Raw genomic sequence first — 18,886 nt, forward strand, 5'->3', positions numbered from 1 at the left:
GACATCAGCAATGAGCCCCAAAACCCAGCTTACCCCTCCAGTAGCACAGCCACCACAGAGAAAGGCTCAGCCTGTTCACCCAAGATCTGGGGACCACAGCAGACCTCCAGCCCCACGGACCACAGTGGATTCCTGTGTGACCTGTCCTAAGTGGTTCTGCTTTGCAAGAGTGTTGGACTCGATGGTCTCTGGAGGTCCCTTCCAACCCTTAACATTCAGTGATTCTATGACCTCTAGCCTCAAGCCTCCTTGCCTGCTCTTCAGAGTTGGCGCTGCAGTGCCACCCAAGTGCCCCTGCACAGTGGCAGCATTGGCCACTAGTGCAAAACCTGGGCACATCCACTCAACCCTGCCAGCCCAGGTAACAGAAACACGGGTCTTGAATTAGCTTAGCACTAGGAAGGCCAACAATGTGCTCAAGCTGCCTTCTGAGTGCAGGAGACGGCCAGTGCATGCCTGCAAAGAACTGCTGCAGCAGCACATCCACACCTTGCATGCTCATGTGTCCCCTGATTGGGCTTACTCCTTCCAGCATGCTCACAGCCAGTACTAAAGCAGTTCCCCTGCTCTTCTGAGCCTTTGCAAGCAAGCAGCAGTGAGGCAGCCAAGAGAAAGCAGCTATCATTCAGCATCCTGAAGCAGTGGTCTTCCAACTCACTGCTGCTTGCTGGCACCCTGGCAGCATTAGCCTGAAAGACTCTGCAAGCACACCAACAGGGGACTGGGACTGAGAATTTGAATCCAGTACCAGTTTTTGCAGTTTAATGTATTAGCAACACTTCCACTTAACATCAGTTTATTTGTGGATTATATTCCTCAAAAAGATGTGTCACAAATTAACTTGAATAAACACAGAGTGGGATTTCATGGCAGTTTTAGATTCTGGGTATTTATTAACAGGCCTTTTATGAATGCTTCATTTAATTAACTGAATTTACTTTGTATAACACTGAGTTAAGATTAGTTAGCTCTGCTCATATATAAACTGTTTAAGTTACTGCAGATAAGTGAGACTCAGAAATGTTTCAATGGATACCAGAGTCCCCACTCTACCATCCAAAATGCTGGTGACCTCTGCCACAAGGCTCACCACTGATGTTAGAAGCGGTACACAGAATGCCAGGCTGGAAGCCACCCCAAGGATCATCTGGTCCAACCTTTCTAGGTGATAGTGTAGTTGAAATGACCTGACCCAGCACCTGGCAAGCTGAGCGTTAAAACTGTCCAGTGTAGGGGAATCCACTGCTTCCCTTGGGAGATGATTCCAATACCTGATTGTTTTCAAGGTGAAAAAGTTTCTTCTGGATTCCAATGGGAATCTCCCTAGGAGTAACTGTGTGTACCCATCACACCTTGTTTTTTTTCCATGTGGTTCCTTGAAAAAAGGGAGTCCCCACCCTCCTGGTAGCCACCCTCTATCTACTTGTCTGTGGTAATAAGGTCTCCCCTAAGCCTTCTCTTTACAAGGCTGAACTAACCCAGTTCTCATAGCAGTTTTAATTCACTAATGAGAGCACCCACACCAGAGCAGAGTTAACTGTGGGTAATTCCTAATGGGAGGAGGCAGGGAAGAGGATGTGGATGCCTCTCCCATCCTCCCCTGTCTGATGAGACTAGACCATTCAGTACGGCAGGGCAAAACCTCCAGGAAATAGATATAATGGGAGTCACTAGTAAGCCTAGTAATCAGCTCTATGAGAGCATTAGGTCTTGGCTCATTTTCCTCTGCATTTTAGTGATTTTGGTGATAAAATTACTTGGCTCTGAACACTTCAAAACGCCCTTTGCTACATAGGATCCTGCCATGTTTTCCCTTGCAGTGTTTCCCAACCATTTGCACAAATTATCTTTTCTTTTAAGTGATGCTAAAATAAACAATGAAAATATACAAAGGAACTCATATTCTCTTATTCAATAATTAGATACTATCTTTGAACACACAACCAAAGCCTGACATCCAATAAATCCAAGACAAAGCTTCAATTAGCCCAGATAATGCCCATAAAGCCAGCAGTGCTTTACAAAGATATGTCAATGTCAGCACCTTTATTTTACATGGAGAAAATGGGAGCGCTGAGAGCAGACGTGGTCAGATCACATCACGTCCAAGAATCCAGACCCCTTTATTCCCAGACTAATTAGCATCTCTTCTAGCAGTGTTCCTTCTCATAAACATTCAACTACATGGCAACATACACCAATAGGAAATATGACCCCTAATCCTTTGGAAACAGCTGTGCTTTTTCTCTAGATCTGCTCTGTTTATTTGCATGTTGTGTGAAATGTTGCCTTTCTCATTACAAATATCACCAAAGACTAAAGAAACAAAATAAAATTAAGATAATTTTATTTTCTTTGGAGGGAAAAAAAAGTTTTAGACAACAGCAAAAATGTTTTTTTTTCTTCAGTGATCACCTTTGGCACTCAAAAGCATTCAAAAACCCAAGGGTTTTTTTTCTAACTGATAGAGGGTTGATTTAGATTATATACTAGGAAGAAATTCTTCATGATGAAGAGAATGAGACATTGGAAAATGTTTTCCAGAGAAGCTGTGGAGGCTCCAAGCCTGGAAGTATTCAAGGCCAGGCTGGATGTGGCTTTGAGCAGCCTGGCCTAGTGGAAAATGTCCCTGACTATGGCAGGGGGGTTGTAACTAGGTGAACTTTATGGTCACTTCCAACCTAAATCAGTCTGTGATTCTAGGATCATTAAGCAACAAAAGTTGCTGAATGTAGAGCAAGACACAGAACAATTGAGCTACTGATTAAGAGGGGGGAAAAAACAGACTAGGAGTCCATCTGCAGATACAAACCAAAACTCAGTTCTTTCTACACCAAAGCAGCATAACAAGCAGTCATTAGACAGCAAACTGAGACATGTACACCAAGATTCATAGAAAGCTTTGGGTGGCTTCAACAGCAACCCATGCTAATCCACAATCCAGCTTCATCCAGGTAAAAGAGCTGCAAAAATGCAGAAAGGAATCAGGCTCCTGCCATGCTGCAAAGAGCAGAAATCACCGGTGCAAAAGAGGGTGAGCAGAGTTAACAAGCAGCATGGCACAAAGAGCTACTCAACAAGAAAAATAAACTTGGAAAGAAAAGAAAGTGGTTAGTCACCAGGGATTATAATAGCCCATAGTAAACAGTCCAGTTCATCAAATAAACAAAGCAAATGCCCCATCCTGCAGGATGCTGGGGAATTCTTTGGAAGGAAGTACAAGCTCTCCACTTTCAGTGCATTCAATCAGTGAGTTTAGTGGTGAGAAGCCCCAGCTCCCAGGAGGGAATACTGAACTTCTCAATGTCCTGAAGATGAGCACAGAACACAAATAGCAGGGTGAAAAAACTCAATTTACCAGTGGATTTAGAGAGGCTTGCAAAAGCAGCTTCAAAAAATAAAATCTCCTTCAGCCAACTCTTAAGACCTTACCAGCTCCTATTTCGCAGTAACAAACTGACAGGGCCTTCTGTTCTGGGTTTCAAAAATAATAGCTCAGTGCTGCAAGGACTGCATCCTGTGAGGAGTCCTACAGGAAAAAACTCTGAAGGCTTTGGATTCGTATCTGTGGTTTGAGGAATGTGCAACCAAAATCAGTCACTCCTAAAGTGGCAGAAGGGTGGAGCCTGCCAACAACAAACTGCAAGCTCCTGTACAGTCAGTTGAAAGTAGTATCTTCTCCCCAGCTCCACCAGATACTAAATTAGCAACAGTTCTGGCAGCAGTTTGTCTGCTGCTCGTGAAGGAAAAGGGAAGAGACTTGTTAAAATCCAGCTGACAGGTTTTTGCATCTATCCTCGGTTCAACCACACACAGGTCTGTGGAGTGTGGAAGTCTTTCCACTGGCTTCAGACAACAAGAAACAAAAGGCCCAAGCAAGCACAGTGGTGAGGGGCCTTAATTCACAAAAGTAAACATTTCTCCATCAAAATGGCTCCACTGGATAGTCTGTGATAACTCTCAGACAAATTACCATAAGCAGCTACTGCTGGCAACAGTCAACAGAGAATGAGTGCTGACCTTATCTGGATCATCATCTATGGAAGTGCTCAACACGAAGAGCAAGATGCACTGGATAGGAGAGACCACATCTGCATCATTAAGAGTCCTCCAGTTGCATGCCGCACACTCAACAGTGCAACTTGCTGCCACGGTGGAGATCCTCAGATGAAACAAAATCACATGGCATTATGAAAATATCCATGTGTTTTAGCATCCATTTCCTAGTCCAACCCACACTATGTGCCCTTACTCCAGGCTTTCAAACCGGTACGGCCACATGAAAACTGCCGCACAGACTCAGGGCCTTCTACTTCTTCTCTGTCAAAGTGTAATGACACCCCAACTTCTGAGCTTTTCCAGAGCAAACAGCTATTGCAGCTTCACAGCACTAATGCTTTCTTTCTGCATAATGTTTGTTATCCAACCAGGAGAGGCAGGCACAGCAGATTCTGAGGGATGCCTAAGGGAGAGAAATTAACCCAAAACTCAGTACAAGCAAACCTCTGTCATATTATGCAGCCTCAGGATACAGACTCATGACTTAACTAAATATACTTTTCCTACAGACTATCTCCTACAAACCAACACTCTGTTAGTCATGCTCCTGAAGAGCACCTCTGCTCAGCACAGAATTCAACACAACAAACTAGGGGCTTATCACATCAACCATCACACAATCCAGTTTGATAGGAAAGACTCAGAGCCTGTTTCCAGTTAGCATGAACTTTTCCAGGATTTCTATAGGTTCTTACATATATTTGGTAGAAAATGCAACAGGAACAGGATGGGAGATACCACAACTGAAGACATGGCTGACAATACTGTGACCAACAAAGCATTAAGAATTACATGTGAAGATATAGAATCATGGAATGATTGGGGTTGGAAGGGACCTTAAAGATAACCTAGAACAGCATGGCTGAAACTTTGAGTATGCACAGTTCGATGATGGCAGAATGGAAACCCCTTAGAAATAGGAAGAAAAAATGGAAGACTCAATTCAGAGCAAAGGAGGTGATACAAAGCAAAACAGTTACCAAAAACATAGCTGGCTGAGGAATGGTTTGGAGAGGTAAACAGAATAGATCCTGCTTTAAGAAAGCAATGGGAGCAGAAAAGTAATTATTCAGCCAACTGGTTCCAAGGTGAAACCACACAAGAGACAAACAGGGCACAGAAACTTGTGGGATGGATATCCAAAGGGTGCCTCAGAAGTAGGTGTTTATTCCTCAGCTATCCATTGCTGCAGGGAAGAGGATTCCATGACCCTGAGTGCTCCATCCCGTGTACACTGCTAATAGGAGGGGTCCCTCCCAGTTGCCTAATGCTGGATTATGCAAAAGATGATCCAGAACTGCCAAGTCAGGGCTTTGCACTATCATTCCACACCCCTACAGAGACTGCTGCGATAAAGCATTAGCCCTGGGCACACCACTCTCATTAACCCCTCCTCCTTCCTGCTCTCTCCCCCATTAAAGCTGGGCACACAGCTGACAAAGGCAGTCTTCTGGTCTCCTTGCTGGTGCAGAGGGAAATGACACGAACTCCAGCCCTTTCCAGCCCCTAGTGACTCTGGCACAGCCAGGTCTCCTTGAAGATGAGCTTTCAGGCTGCAGCGAAGTCATTCTTCTAAGGTAGAGGTCAACCTACTCTTGGGGATCTCTTCTGCGATGACACCAGCTCAGTGTCACAGCTTTTTGTCTGTACGAAGAAGCTTCAATGCATTAACATATTGGTGGATGGAAAGATGGATGTGAGCTGGCAAGGTGTCCTGGGCTGATCCCCAGCAGCATAGGCAGCAGGTAGAGGGAGGGGATTCTGCTCCACTCTGCTGAGACCCCACCTACAGTGCTGGGGTCAGCTCTGGAGTCCTCAGCACAGGAGACATGGATCTGTTGGAGGCAAGCCAGAGGTGGCCACAGCAATGATGGCCCTCTGCTGTATGGACAGGCTGAGAGTGTTTGACTTGTTCAGCCTGGAAAAGAGATGGCTTCAGGGAGACTATCTATTCACCTTTCAGGCCTTAGAAGCACTGATCAGAAAGCTGGGGACACTTTTGAGGAGGGCCTGTTGTGACAGGACAAGAGGTGATGGTCTGAACCAAATGAGGGAAATTTAGACTAGAGAGAAGGAAGAATTTACTTACAATGAGGATGATGGCAACTGACATATGTTGCCCAGAGAGATCATGGAAGCCCCATCCCTGAAACCATTCCAGGTCAGATTGTTCAAGGCTCTAGTTGCAGATGACTCTGCTGACTGCAGTGTGGTTGGATGAGATGATCTTTAAAGGTCCCTCCCAACCTAACCCAATCTGTGATTCTATGATTACAATAGACATGGAGCAGCACATCAACTGAACCCTATTCCAAAACAAGAGAAGAACTCTTGTAATCTCAGAGCATTTGTGCACACTATCAAACTCAGGGCACATCTGCAATGCTGCCTGACCTAATCAACCTTTTTGGAAAAAACTAGATGTTGTAATATTTGTTTTCTAAGCTGCCTGCTGCAAAAGAAACTGCTGTGTCTAGAAGCAACAATCCAGTCCAAATGAGTACTTCCAGAAGCACAGCTCCAGCCCCAGAAAATTTGTTGAGCTCTTGAAATTTTTACCACCCCAAAATAATTTTGAAGGCTACTGGCTGGTCTTGATAGAAAATCTGACTTCAGAAAGGGTGATTCTGAGAGGATGGCCTATATTTCATCTGCTCTTCAAAGTGGACTGTAAACTTGTCAGTAAATAGACATTCCTGAGCAATAACCACATTCAACTTCCACAATAACATTTAAAATACCTCTGAAGAGTTGATGAGCCTCTGTGGTCCCACTATCAAGAGAGAAAAAGCACAAGAAAACAGCTAGCTGAAGTGCATGAGCTTGCAAAGAGCTCTTCATGGGGAGAACCACACATGAACCTGGAATTTAATATCCAGTCCAGGTTATTCTGGGATAAAATAACTAACATCTGGTCAAGGGAGTCCCTTATCCTAAAAAGATACTTCTCAGCCACACCAACTCATTTGCAAGATGGAGACCTCCAAAATTAGCAGATTTTACATGGAATTACTTTTCTCGGTGTTATCAGGATCCCTTAGGTCAACAACCTGTCAGCACTGCAATTTCTTTCCAAATAATAATCACAATAACCATGCACATCTTTTCAACCCTTCCACGTACCAAGCATCACTTACAGTTGTATGATGAGAGACACTGCTTCCAATATTGAGGTTTTTGAGAAGCTGAGGAGACCCTCCATACTGCCCCGAGATCTGCTTCCTGACCTCAGCAGCTACAGTCCTGAAATAAGATGGGGACAATGTTACCTCTGTGAAAAAATTACAACGAAGGTGATACATCAGATAGGCTTTATGAACAAAACCAAACACTTGGTGTGCTGGTGAGAGTCACTAGGTGGTGAGGATAGACCCTGTGGATGAAATTCCTGGAGTTACAACATTCACACAAGCCTGAGCATACATATTCATAACAGCTATTATTATTTTTTTCCCTTTTGTGAAATGTTCTTTCTGCATATCTGTGGTAATAAAATGTGTGTGACCCTGAGCACAAATAGCCTTGTTCCCAGTGGGCTCCTTCCAGCTCCTACCAAGGAAAGCTCTCTGCACCCCTCAGAGGTTCCAAGTCTGGTCACACATCTGCTCCTGTCTTCTGCTTTCTCATTTTCATCCCCTGCCTATTTTTGGATTTTGCAGTCACAGAGATGAGGACCAGCAGCCACTTTCCACCCAATATCACAGATTCATAAAGTCACAGATTCATAAATTCATAGAATGGTTTATGGTGGAAGGGACCTTGAAGATCATCTAGTTCCAAGCCCCCTGCCATGGGCAAGAGATACATTCCACTAGATCAGACTGCTCAAGACCTCATCCAACCTGGCCCTGAACACCTCCAGGGAGGGGGCATCCACAACCTCTCTGGACAACCTGTTGCAGTGTCTTACCACCCTCACTGGAAAAAATTTCTTTCTAATCTCCAGTCTGAATCTCCCCCCTTCCAACTTCAATCCGTTCCCTCTTGTGCTGTCACCACAAGCCCTGGTAAAAAGTCCCTTCCCCAGCTTTCTTGTCCAATCCCTTCAACACCCAGCTCAGGGGCAGAAAAACCGTTCCATGCGGCATGAGTTGAAACATATAGAGAATGATACGCAGGGAACAAAAAAAATGGTTCCACTTTCATCTAGGAAAGGTAGTGGTGGGACTATGTTGACTAGCAACTGATTAGCAGGGCATAATGGTCTCCGCCACTGAGAAATCCCACCACTGGGCAATTAATCTCACCAGGAAGGGTAAGCAAATAAATCCTTCCATGTATGGAGGGTAAATTCCACACTGGGCCCCTCTGGGGGTTTCTGTTTTCTCCAACAAGCTTCAATATCACTGGTAAGCCTGAAAACATGAGTCAGGTAAACCCACCAAGGGAATATCTTAACAAAAGATGAAATAATCGGAGAAGGAAATGTTGACAGTCAAAGGTTACCTTAACAAAGAGCCCCAACACAACCATCATAGTGTTCCAGCAGTAAGATGCAGCTCACCACAGCAGTAGAGCTTGGACGGTGGTACAGTGGAAATGGTTTTGTTTCAGAATCAACCCAAAATCCCAGACTGTTTACATAAAAAAATGGTTTGTTGAAAAGCTGATGACTACCCCTGGTCTGCAGGACCTCACCAACACAAGAGTGCTCTTCTCCAGGAGCTAGTGACCAACTTAGTAGTGACAAACCCACTAGTGACCCATCATTCACCACATCACAGCGCTGCAGACCACTCTGTCTCCCAGGACAAAGTCCCAGCTCCAAAGGGACACTAACCAGTAGGTAAGACAGAAGAAGAAGCTGCAAGGTTGACTTTTTTTTCCCCTGCTGTATTAAGCCATCTTTCTGGGAACAACATCACAGCTAACACACAGGGGAATGTGCTGTGCTTCAGCACGGTGCAGGAGCTGCTCAAATCCTGTCAGGCAAAGAAGGTTAAACCTCCACTGAGCAAAACCTTGACATCAGGTTAGGCTCCCAGCTTTGGGACTGGTGGGGCAGTGAATGCAGGAATTGGGGCACGTGGAGGCAACTGATGTCAATGGATGAGAAAGGAACTTTAAAAGGGAACTAGCTGGGACAACCAAGCCTACCATGGAGAGCAGATGTTTCCTCAGGCCAGAGGATGGGAGTTAAGACTAGCTAGAGGAAGCATTATTTTGTCTTCTAAAAGAGCAGACTGCAGAAGGGATGGGAGGTTTTATGCATTCTGGCTGCAAGAACTCCTTTTCTTTGTGTTTTCCTTTATCCACAGGAGGCTGTGTTTTCACTTGTGGAGGGTGGCTTCTGACAGCAGGCCAAACAGCTCCTGCTGGGGATGGACAACGTGCAGGCTGTCTGACCACCCTCTGGAACAGCATCTTCCCTGCTCCCACCAGGCACAGGCATGCACTCACAGACACACACAGAGCAGACAACCCCATGCATGCTGCAAGCATTTATAGGAAACTGTGGAAGGTATGACAATGGCTGCTTGGTGTGGCCAACACTGCAGCTGTGGCTGGTGAGATTTAAAAGCTTGCCCCTGGGTTGCTGACAATCCCTGCTTTAAACCCCATCTCTTGGTGCATGTTTTGTGTGACTCCTGATGCTGCGCAGAAGAGAGCCTTTCACTGAATGGCTGGCAGGAAAAATCAGAACTCACATTTGACCACAGAACACAACACAGGAAAAACTAAGTATCTTTCCCCATTTTCAAGTGACATACATTGTTTCCAGATGGAAAATATAGCCAGAGGAGGAAACCTGCCCTCAGCTATGAAACCACAGCTGACGGCCAGCCACTCTAGTTGGGGCTGCTCCTCCTACATGCAGTAGCTCCTTGTAACCCAAGATATGCTTAGTGGTAGACTCCAGAGAGGTTCTCAGTCCTTTCTTCTGTGTGCTGGTCTCAGCTGTGCTGTATTTGGAGCACAGCCTGTCAATACATCCTTAATTCCAGCAGTGATTGCTCTTTACCCTAACCTGAAGAAGCAGCAAACTCAGCTGCAATTACAGCATTTTTCAGGGGCACTATGAGTTTGCACAGATGCTATCACCATGTCCAACATCATCCCCACTGAAAAGGTCACTTGATGCAACAGGGGAAGAAACATGGCAAAACAAAAGTGTGGTACTGAGCAACATGGCTTCTGGCCATCTGCCTGGAGATGAGTGGCTGCTCCATGTGGCTGCCCCATTAATAACCACAGAAAATCAGAACTGAACAACTTCCAATGCATTTGACCAAGACACCACCATTCTTTTCACGTCTTAAGTGGCCCTACCTCTCCAGCTTTCCCAATTACCAAACTTCTCCCCACGTGAAGTCATTGGCTTACTGTCTAAATCTCCAAATTCCTGAGTGGAGTCTGCAGGACTTACTAGTGCTTACTCCAAGCTTGCAGCATAATCCACAGTTCTTGCTGGCCACCCTTTCTGTATCACTTCATTTACACCATTTCCCCTACTGGAAAGCATCATGCTTCTGACATTTAGAAACCATCTTGTCATGTAATCTGATCACCAAGTGTATTTATGGGTAATCTATACCCACTGGGATTTGTGCCAACATCATCACTCAGGTTCAACAGCCCTCCACCTACTTCTTCCTACTTACCAGGTATTCCCCTCCCAGCCTTCCTTCTGCAAGGCTAAGTGAGGTTAGGTCCCGCAACAGGCTTTCTGCTCTCTTGATCACCATGATGACTCTTCTCTGCATTTGTTCCGGCTGGCGCTTACGCCTTTTAACACCCTGTATTTCATCCAGGTAAGGTCTGAGCAGGGCTTTGTAGAGCCAAATCAGCATTTTCCTACTGAGAGAAGACCTCAGATGACTACGTTTAGGACTGTTCTCACATTGCATGGACACAGAGGTTCAGGGTTTCCCTAAAGCTGACAATACACTTGCCTTCTCCTCCTTCAGTTCCAAAAGGTGTTTGTCCCTGACAAATGCCATCTAGCCATGACTAGTAAGATCATGTTATGTCATAACCTCGACCATTATTTCTAACAAGAAGCTATGCTTCCTAAACCAACTTGGGTTAAACAGTGTGTTACACCAAACCAAACCAAACCAAACCAATCCATCTCAAAACAAGTCTCCAAATGAAGAAAAAAATAAATCCATTTGGCAGAAGAGTCATTAAAGCTGATAATTTAAAGGACAAATAAAAACCTGCCTCTTTGACAGCTATCTTCTATTCAACATGTAACCTGGGATCTTTAAGCAAACGTTCCAGTTAATTACAGCCCACAGCCTCATGAATGTCTGTGTTTAAAATATGTCTTCCCTAGTCACTTCCTTTCTGACCCTCTTCCCTGGTTAATTAGTGTGTGTGTGGTTCACACGGGGGGGGTGGTGGGAAGGAAGAGGAAAAAAAAATTCCCCTTGGAACTGGCTTCTAAAGCAAAACAAGACTGGTCATTCTCAAAGTACTCTGAGCTGCAAACAACAAAATGAAACCATTTGTTTGCACTTCCACTTTACTACTCACAAAAATCATTTCTGTTTCTATGCAGCCTAGCCAACCAAAACCAAAAATTGTTCCTTTTTTTAGCTTAAGCAGCACACTGGAAGTATCAGCCCTTCCATTTTGCCTTCCCAAGGAAAGGCTCACCAAGACCTGTCGAGTTATGCCAAGCAGGGTTAAGCCCTGTCCCCTCTCACAGAAAAGAAGGGTCAGGATACAGTCATCTGGATCATCTGCTGGGTGGAATTGAGGAAGTCTCTCTTTTCCATAGCACTCCCCATTCTGAAAGAGCAATGCACATTGTTTGCTTCTCTCCATCTTACTAAGTACAAAACTGCTACTCCTGTCTGTTCTTCATCTTGTGTGTCTCACACAGTGACTCCACACTCAGCAAGCCTTTGCCTCTTAAGAAAGACAGCCTGGTACAGTGAGGCATCTGCGTCAACCCATAGCAAAGCTGCTTGTTCTCCCTCAGCAGCAAATGGTATGTACATAGTTTCCTTGTTAAAGTGAAAGCACTCCCCTTTGTTCAGCCAGCTCACTGCAGTACAATCCTGCACATGGCTGGAGGCATCTATCTTGCTCTACTCACTACACTTGGATCCGAATCCTCAAAGCCCAGTGGCAATGGCTGGCTGTATCCACCTTGCTGCTGCGGTTAAGATGACCTCTCCCTCTGTCCCTCTGTGCTCCACCTGTGCTCTCCTGCCTGCAGCTCTGCTCTACCCAGGCTTGAACCACAGTGTGAGTCACCAAATGTGTCACAGAGGTGGAGGGAACCTGCTCAAGGGAGAGCTCTGGCCTCGAGCTACCCTGACAGCTCAGCCATGCCCTGGACAGTCTTCCTCCTAAACATGAGGTCCTATTTCCTTCAGTGTGAGCTCCTTCTGCTTTGAGTGAAATGGCTTTGACTTACAACCCAAAGCTAAGGCAATAACCCAGCCTGATCCTGGCTGCTGCGGGGTAAATGTGCTTTCTTAAACGAACACAAAAGATGAGCAACAACATGTTCACTTTTTCCTTACCATTGATTAAACCAGAAAACACCAGACAATGATGCCTGGGGTGGTCTTCTGGTAATATTTGATTATTAACGCTGAAAGCATCACCCCCAGGATGCAGTAAAGGGAATTAGCTCCCAAGACAGCTTGCTGTGAAAATCACCACAGGACTGGATTCTTCAGGAGAGATCAAAGTCACACACAGTCACAAGCCCAGCCAAACAATTCCTTGTACAAGAAGCTTTGTAGCAGAGCCCTGGAGAGGAACTGCTCTCCCTACCTTGTTTGCTTTAAGCAGTCAGAGATGTTCTTGGGAGTAGATTTAGACTGGATGCTAGGAACAAGTTCTTTTTCATGAGGGTAAAGGGAACAGGTTGCCTAGGGAGGTGGTTGGGGCTCCATCCATGGAGATATTCAAGGTGAAGCTCAACAGGGCTCTGGGCAACCTGATCTACTTGTGGATGCCCCTGCTCACTGCAGAGGGGGTGGACTAGATGACATATGGAGGTCCCTTCCAACCATTCTATGATTCTGTGATCCCCAGAGTGTTGCTACTCCTGCACAAGACATCCGCTACAGTTGAATGAAGGCAGACAACGTGACTTTTGGAGAAAAGGAAAAAGCTGCTCTGAAGCCTCTGTTAAAAATATTTTCAATTATTTGTGATGGTGTTTGGACAGGGTAAATGGCATCTGGATGGGGAAGGAGAACAAACTGGGATGAATACCCTGCTGCAACCATTACATTTCTGGCCCAAGTCAGTGCTGGTGGAAGCCAGCAATGGATCTGCTATTGGTTTCAGTGGGTGAGGGTTTCACACTACCCCTGTTCACCCTGAGGCAGGGCAAAGGCAGCTGTCCGTCTCCCTGACACATCATTCAGGCAATGCAAAAGGGCTCTAAATGAACACAAGTGTAAATTTAGTCTTCCTAAGTCACCTTTTACAGAACCCCATCAGTGTAAAGGGAGCTTCAGCAGAAACAAGATGCTAGCTCTGAATGCAGTGAACAGAAGTGTTTTCCCCTCAGTTTAAAACCATAAAGACAACAAGCTGTGATTACTCCAAAATCTGTCCATATGCAACATAAAAGCCTGGGATGATGGGGAATCCAAATCACTGAATGCCTGACAGCAGAGTCACGCCTTTCAGGCAGGGTTCTGATGAAGACTCCCCCAGTGCCATGGCAGACAGAAGCACCTCTTAGCACCATAAGGTTCCCGTTCACACAGAAGTGCCTTGGTAGTGGCTGGACCCACATGGGTGAAAAGAACTTCCTCCATCAAGAGCTGGGGACAGGAAAACTGAATCCTTCACAAGAGGATGAAGACCAGACCTAGGATATCAGGTCTGATAGGAGCAGGGGGAATGGAATGAAGACAGAGGTGGGGAGATTCAGACTGGACATGAGGAGGAAGTTCTTCACCATGAGAGTGGTGAAGCCCTGGAATGGGTTGTCCAGGGAGGTGGTTGAGGCCCCGTCTCTGGAGGTGTTTAAGACCAGGCGGGATGAGGCTCTGGCCAGCCTGATCTAGTGTGAGGTGACCCTGCCCATAGCAGGAGGGTTGGAACTAGATGATCCTTGTGGTCCCTTCCAACCCTGACTGATTCTGATTCTAAAAAATCATGCTGTGGGCTTTGTGCGAGGCTGAAATGCAGAGCAAAATAGAGGGTAAGACAGGTATGTTATCCCATGTCTGAAGAGCAAAACTCTTTTCAAGGAAAGGCAATTCCAAAATGGTGATGGTCTGACCACATAGGTGGTAGATTCCCTGGATAACCCCATCACAGGATGATCCAAGAGCAATGGCAAAGCACCGAGATGTGGGGCTCACATGAAAGGCTGCATGAGTTTGTCTGAACTGTGTATGTTGAGTGATGTTCAAAGGGTGATTGTTTTTTCTGTATTTGAATCTCAAAAAACCTGCACAGCTGCCCCTGGAATGACCAGAGTGATGGGACACTGCATGCTCTTATTACAGGGACAATCAGGACCTCAGAAGTGACTTCAGAGTTTTTTCGCTGGTGCAGCTTCCACATCCTATTTCACTGCCAAACAGTTCCACACACAGAAAATATACTGACATAATGCAACTTGTAATGTGAAGCACACACATGTGAAGGGGTAAGTGCTTGGTGGGGACAGCACAGCACACCCCAGAGGGGCCAGACACAGTACTCAGCTTGGTTGGTACTGGACAGTCAGCCTCGCTGATAGTGAATACTGGTTCCTCAGGAGTTATGTAGTGACTGTTTGGGTTTTACTGAGACATCTTAATGCGTGAACTTTACCTCTGGTGTGGATTCTGCCTTCCCCCTGCTCTCCTCTAGCTCCCCAAACACTCTATGAGTTGAAGTGGGGTACTATATAGAAATGCCTCTGTTCTTACATTGAGGTGGAAACCACAGTGTATATGCAGCTAGAGAGGTATTATGATGCTGCAGAAGACTACGTTACAAATATATGTCCCATTAAAAATTAACCATTCCAGACCAGATTTAAGGTATTATTAACCTGCTATAGTAAGTTTAACTCTGGAGTTTCTTCTTACCAAGTACATGTGATGACCAAAGTTGAAGCTAAAAACCTGTTCTAGTGTAAAGACTTGCAACAAAACCGCAGCAAGACCTTGTCAAAAAGATACCTAGCAACAGACAGCCTTAATGAGAGATTCTGAACCTGCTGTAAGCAGTCACCAAGAACTGCTATCCCCAAGGACTTAAAGATTCCAGCAGTAATGAACAGACACTGCATGGCACTGCACTTGCCTGTATCCCCTTGAGGCGCACCATGCTGGCTGACGGAAGGGCTGTGAAGACCATATGCATCTGTGGTCCAAGGAACAAAGCAGCTGATCCCAACCTTTCTTTTTCCATCACTACTGTGCTAACCAGCTTAGAAACTTGCACCTGCTTGATAGGTAGGTCTTCAAGCAATTTACCTTTGTGGATCTGAACTGCAATCCATTTGAATTACATGCTTTCAGGCAAACCAAGTGCAGCAAGATTACTTCCTGTGAATAAGACAAATGGTATGTCTGCCTCCATGAGTAAGCCAAACCAGAGAGCAGTGTGAAAATGTGATGGATCTATTCAACGTTAAACAATGGAACTGGGGAGTTTCCAGCAGTCACCAACACAGCTCCTGGGACTTCCATACACTGCTTCCTTTAATCTCTCATCCTCTGAAACAGCAACATTCACAGCAGCATAGTCTGTGTCAGCATAAGAAGGACTGCAGCCTGGTCTGGGCACCTCTAGGTACAACACTTCTGCCCAGAAGTCTTTGCCCTCACATGCACTGGTTGTGCAGCAGGAACTTGAGACTTCCTCAGACAACACACTACGATATGGGAAATCTCAGAAAGAAATACAGCACTCTTATAAACAAGCATGAAAGAAAGAGTTGGGAGATGCAACAGCCCTGCTCTGGGAGGAGCTGACCTCACTGCCGACCACCCAGGTCTTTCTGTAGGCACAACCCACAGGAATAGTAAAACTCCATGGATGAATCTGACATGTGGAAAAGACCACCTATGCTTGCACACACACTGATGCTCTTTGGTTGGTTCAAAAACGTGAGTGGACCAGATCAAAATGTGGACAAAGGTGGCACATCTGTCCTCCCACCTGATAAGCTTAGAACCTGATGCAGGCAGAACCCCCAGTGGTCAATCTAGGGCCATTTTCTTTACCTTCCTGCCAGGGTTGCTGGACTTCTACACTCTTACTTCTAGTGCTTGTCTCTCATGTGACTGTTTCTATGACTACAATCAAGAACCAGGAAAAATGGTCTGGCAGCAAATCCTTCTCTCTGCATTTCCTAGACCTTGCTCTGTCACATTAACCCCTGGCTGGTGCACACCAAAGTTTGCAAAGAACCCTAAGAGAGGAGCAGTACTTTTACCAGTCTTCAGAATCTGAGTGTGCTGGGACTGATAACACCCCAGCCCTCTAACTCCTACCTAGTATTTTGCTTCAACCTCTTTTTTTCTCTGTCCCAGACCCTTCTTCATCACAACCTCTGTAATGGCAACTATCTGTACCTAGCTTTCTCACTCAATGGCATGAAGCGATTACTTGGGTCACTATTGTCCACAGCACCAGCTAAAGGGATGGTTCCCACTTTCACCTTGCTGCTGGTTAGAGCTAGGAGAGAGGTACCATTGTCACCAGCTGCTGACCTGCAAACAGAAAAACTGTGGTTTCCACCTGGAGCCACATGCCTAACACAGAATACAGATCTGCAGAAACCTGGTAAGGGGTGTGCGGGTGTGTGATGTCCTCTAAGTATTCCTCATTAAACAAAACAGAACTCAGTGAAATACAAGTATGTTTAACGCTGCAAGCCTCAAACAGCTCTGCACGCTCAGGGAGCTGTGCCCACATTGACCAGCCGCTTACCAGGCACAAAAGGCAGGGAACTCTTCTCTCCATTTTGCAGGCAGCAGGAAAGCGGGCGGCCAGGTTTAATGAGCCCGGAGAGGGCTCCGGCCGGCCGCCCCGGCGCTGCCCGCCGTAAGAGAAGGAGGAGGGGAGGGAAGGCGAAGCCGGCGCCCAGCCGCCCAGCCGCCGGGGCCGGAGCCTCAGCGGGCACCGCGACGTGGGCAGGGCCGGGACAGGCTCCGGCACCCCCACACCGACAGGAAAGCACTGGCGGCGCTGCCGGGAGCGCGGGGCCGCCCATTGTACGGCGAGAGGGGGCTGCACAATGCGCCCGCCCGGCCTTTGTTCACCGGGAGCTGAATCAAACAGCGCTTTTCCTCCTTTTTTTTCTTCCCTCCCCCCTACTTCCCCTGGGAAGCGGCAGGCGCGGGGCGGACACGGCGCTCGGACGGGGCCGCATCCCCCCACCCCTTTGTTGCAGACCCGGGGGGAGCCGCAGCCCCGCGGCGCTGGCCTGGGCGGCCCCTGCCAGGTGGCCACTCTCGGCAGGCCCGGCGCGTCGGCCCGGTCCCGGTGCGGCTCGGCCCGGCCCGCGCGGGTGCCGTCAGCAGCCCCAAGGCCGGGGAGCGGCGGGGCCGCGCCGGGCCCACTCGCCCCCCATCGGGGGGCGCGGCAGCGGCTACCCCCGCTTCTCTGCTCGGCGCCGGCTGGGCCCGGCAGCCCGCCCCTCACCCGGGCCGGGGAACCGGAACCGGGAGCACCCCCCGCGCCCCTGCTTTCGGCTCCACGGCCGCGCTACCTGCTGATCTTCTGGGCGAAGGCGCGGCGCTCGGCCATGGCTCCTCGGGCTGGCGGAGCCGGGAGCAGGGAACGGGCGCCGTAATGCTCCGCCGAGGCGCGCACCCGCGCGGCGTACCCGGCCCAGCTCCCACCCTCGGCGCTTGCCGCGCCCGCCTCCTCCGCCCCCTTCCCGGGCAGGGGCCGCTCCTCGCAGACATACAGCGGGGCGGGCAGGCGCGGCCGGGACTGACCAGCACCGGGTTCCTGCCCATTCCCGGTGTCCGGCCCGTGGCCCTCGGGGCAGGCTAGGGCAGCCGGACTGGGACCGACAGCGACCCGGCCTCGGTGCCCTGGGGCTTGATCAGGCTTCACCGAGCCCTCCCGTCATTGCCCTGGTGCGGGCTTGCCCTCCTTGCTGCCACTTTATTCCCATTTGAAAACGGGAATGAGATGGGGTTAGGACTTTAAGGTCCATTCGCGGTTAGGGAACGTGGCTCTTCAGCCGGCTCACACCACCCAGCACCTCACCCCCCGTGTCGAGCAGAGTTCAGCTGGATGGTCTGTCCAGCTCTGGGCTCCCCAGTTCGAGAGAGAAGAAACTACTGGAGGCAGTCCAGTGGAGGGTACAGAGGTGCTGAGGGGCCTGGAGCATCTCTGTGAGGAGGAAGGGCCTAGGGCTGTTGAGCCTGGAGAAGAACAGCCTGAGAGGGAATTTTTTCAATGCCCAGCAAGAGCTAAAGAGTGGGGACAAGAGGATAGGGCCAGACTCTTGTCAGTGGTGCCCAGCAACAGGACAACAGGCAGTGGACACAAACTGGAACCCAGAAGGTTCCATCTGAACAGGAGGAGAAACTTCTTTTCTATGAGGGTGCCCAGAGAGGTTGTGGAGTCTCCTTCTCTGGAGAGATTCCAAACCCATATGTCCATTGTGATCCTGGGCAAGCTGCTAGTGGATGCCTGTGCTTTATCAGGGACATGGGACTAGGATGATCTCCAGAGGTCCCTTCCAACCCCCAGCTCTGTGATTCTGTAGGCAGCTTAGGCCTCAGTCCCGGACCACTGCTGGGGGCTGTTGGGTGCCAACCCTTGAAAGAACCTCCTTAGCACCAGGGTGCCACGGGTCTGCGTAGCATGGCTAAGTCCCTTGGCCACCCATATATCCCCACCCATTCATTGTGATGCTCCAGTACCACTGTATTTGCCTGCA

General features: G+C 47.9%; 1 protein-coding gene across 15 annotated transcripts in view; it reads right to left on the bottom strand.

The window, feature by feature from the left end:
• Positions 1 to 17,811, bottom strand: part of DOCK7 (dedicator of cytokinesis 7) — a 123,515-nt gene extending 105,704 nt beyond the window's left edge. For 13 of the 15 annotated variants that reach the window (XM_068140772.1, XM_068140770.1, XM_068140766.1 and 10 more), the window contains exons 1-2: positions 17,699 to 17,811; positions 7,197 to 7,302 (exon numbers count right to left, since the gene is read on the bottom strand). In XM_068140772.1, coding sequence (XP_067996873.1) covers positions 7,197 to 7,302; positions 17,699 to 17,736 — 144 coding nt within the window. In that variant the 5' untranslated portion in view covers positions 17,737 to 17,811. The remainder of the gene's footprint in view (positions 1 to 7,196; positions 7,303 to 17,698) is intronic. The other 2 variants (XM_068140777.1, XM_068140776.1) reach the window with 1 other exon arrangement.
• Between the last annotated feature and the right edge of the window lie 1,075 nt (positions 17,812 to 18,886).

The sequence above is a fragment of the Melanerpes formicivorus genome, unplaced genomic scaffold (genome assembly GCF_026170545.1).
Source record: "Melanerpes formicivorus ecotype bairdi unplaced genomic scaffold, bMelFor1.0.p_v2 SCAF_7, whole genome shotgun sequence".
NCBI classification, from domain to species: Eukaryota; Metazoa; Chordata; class Aves; order Piciformes; family Picidae; genus Melanerpes; species Melanerpes formicivorus.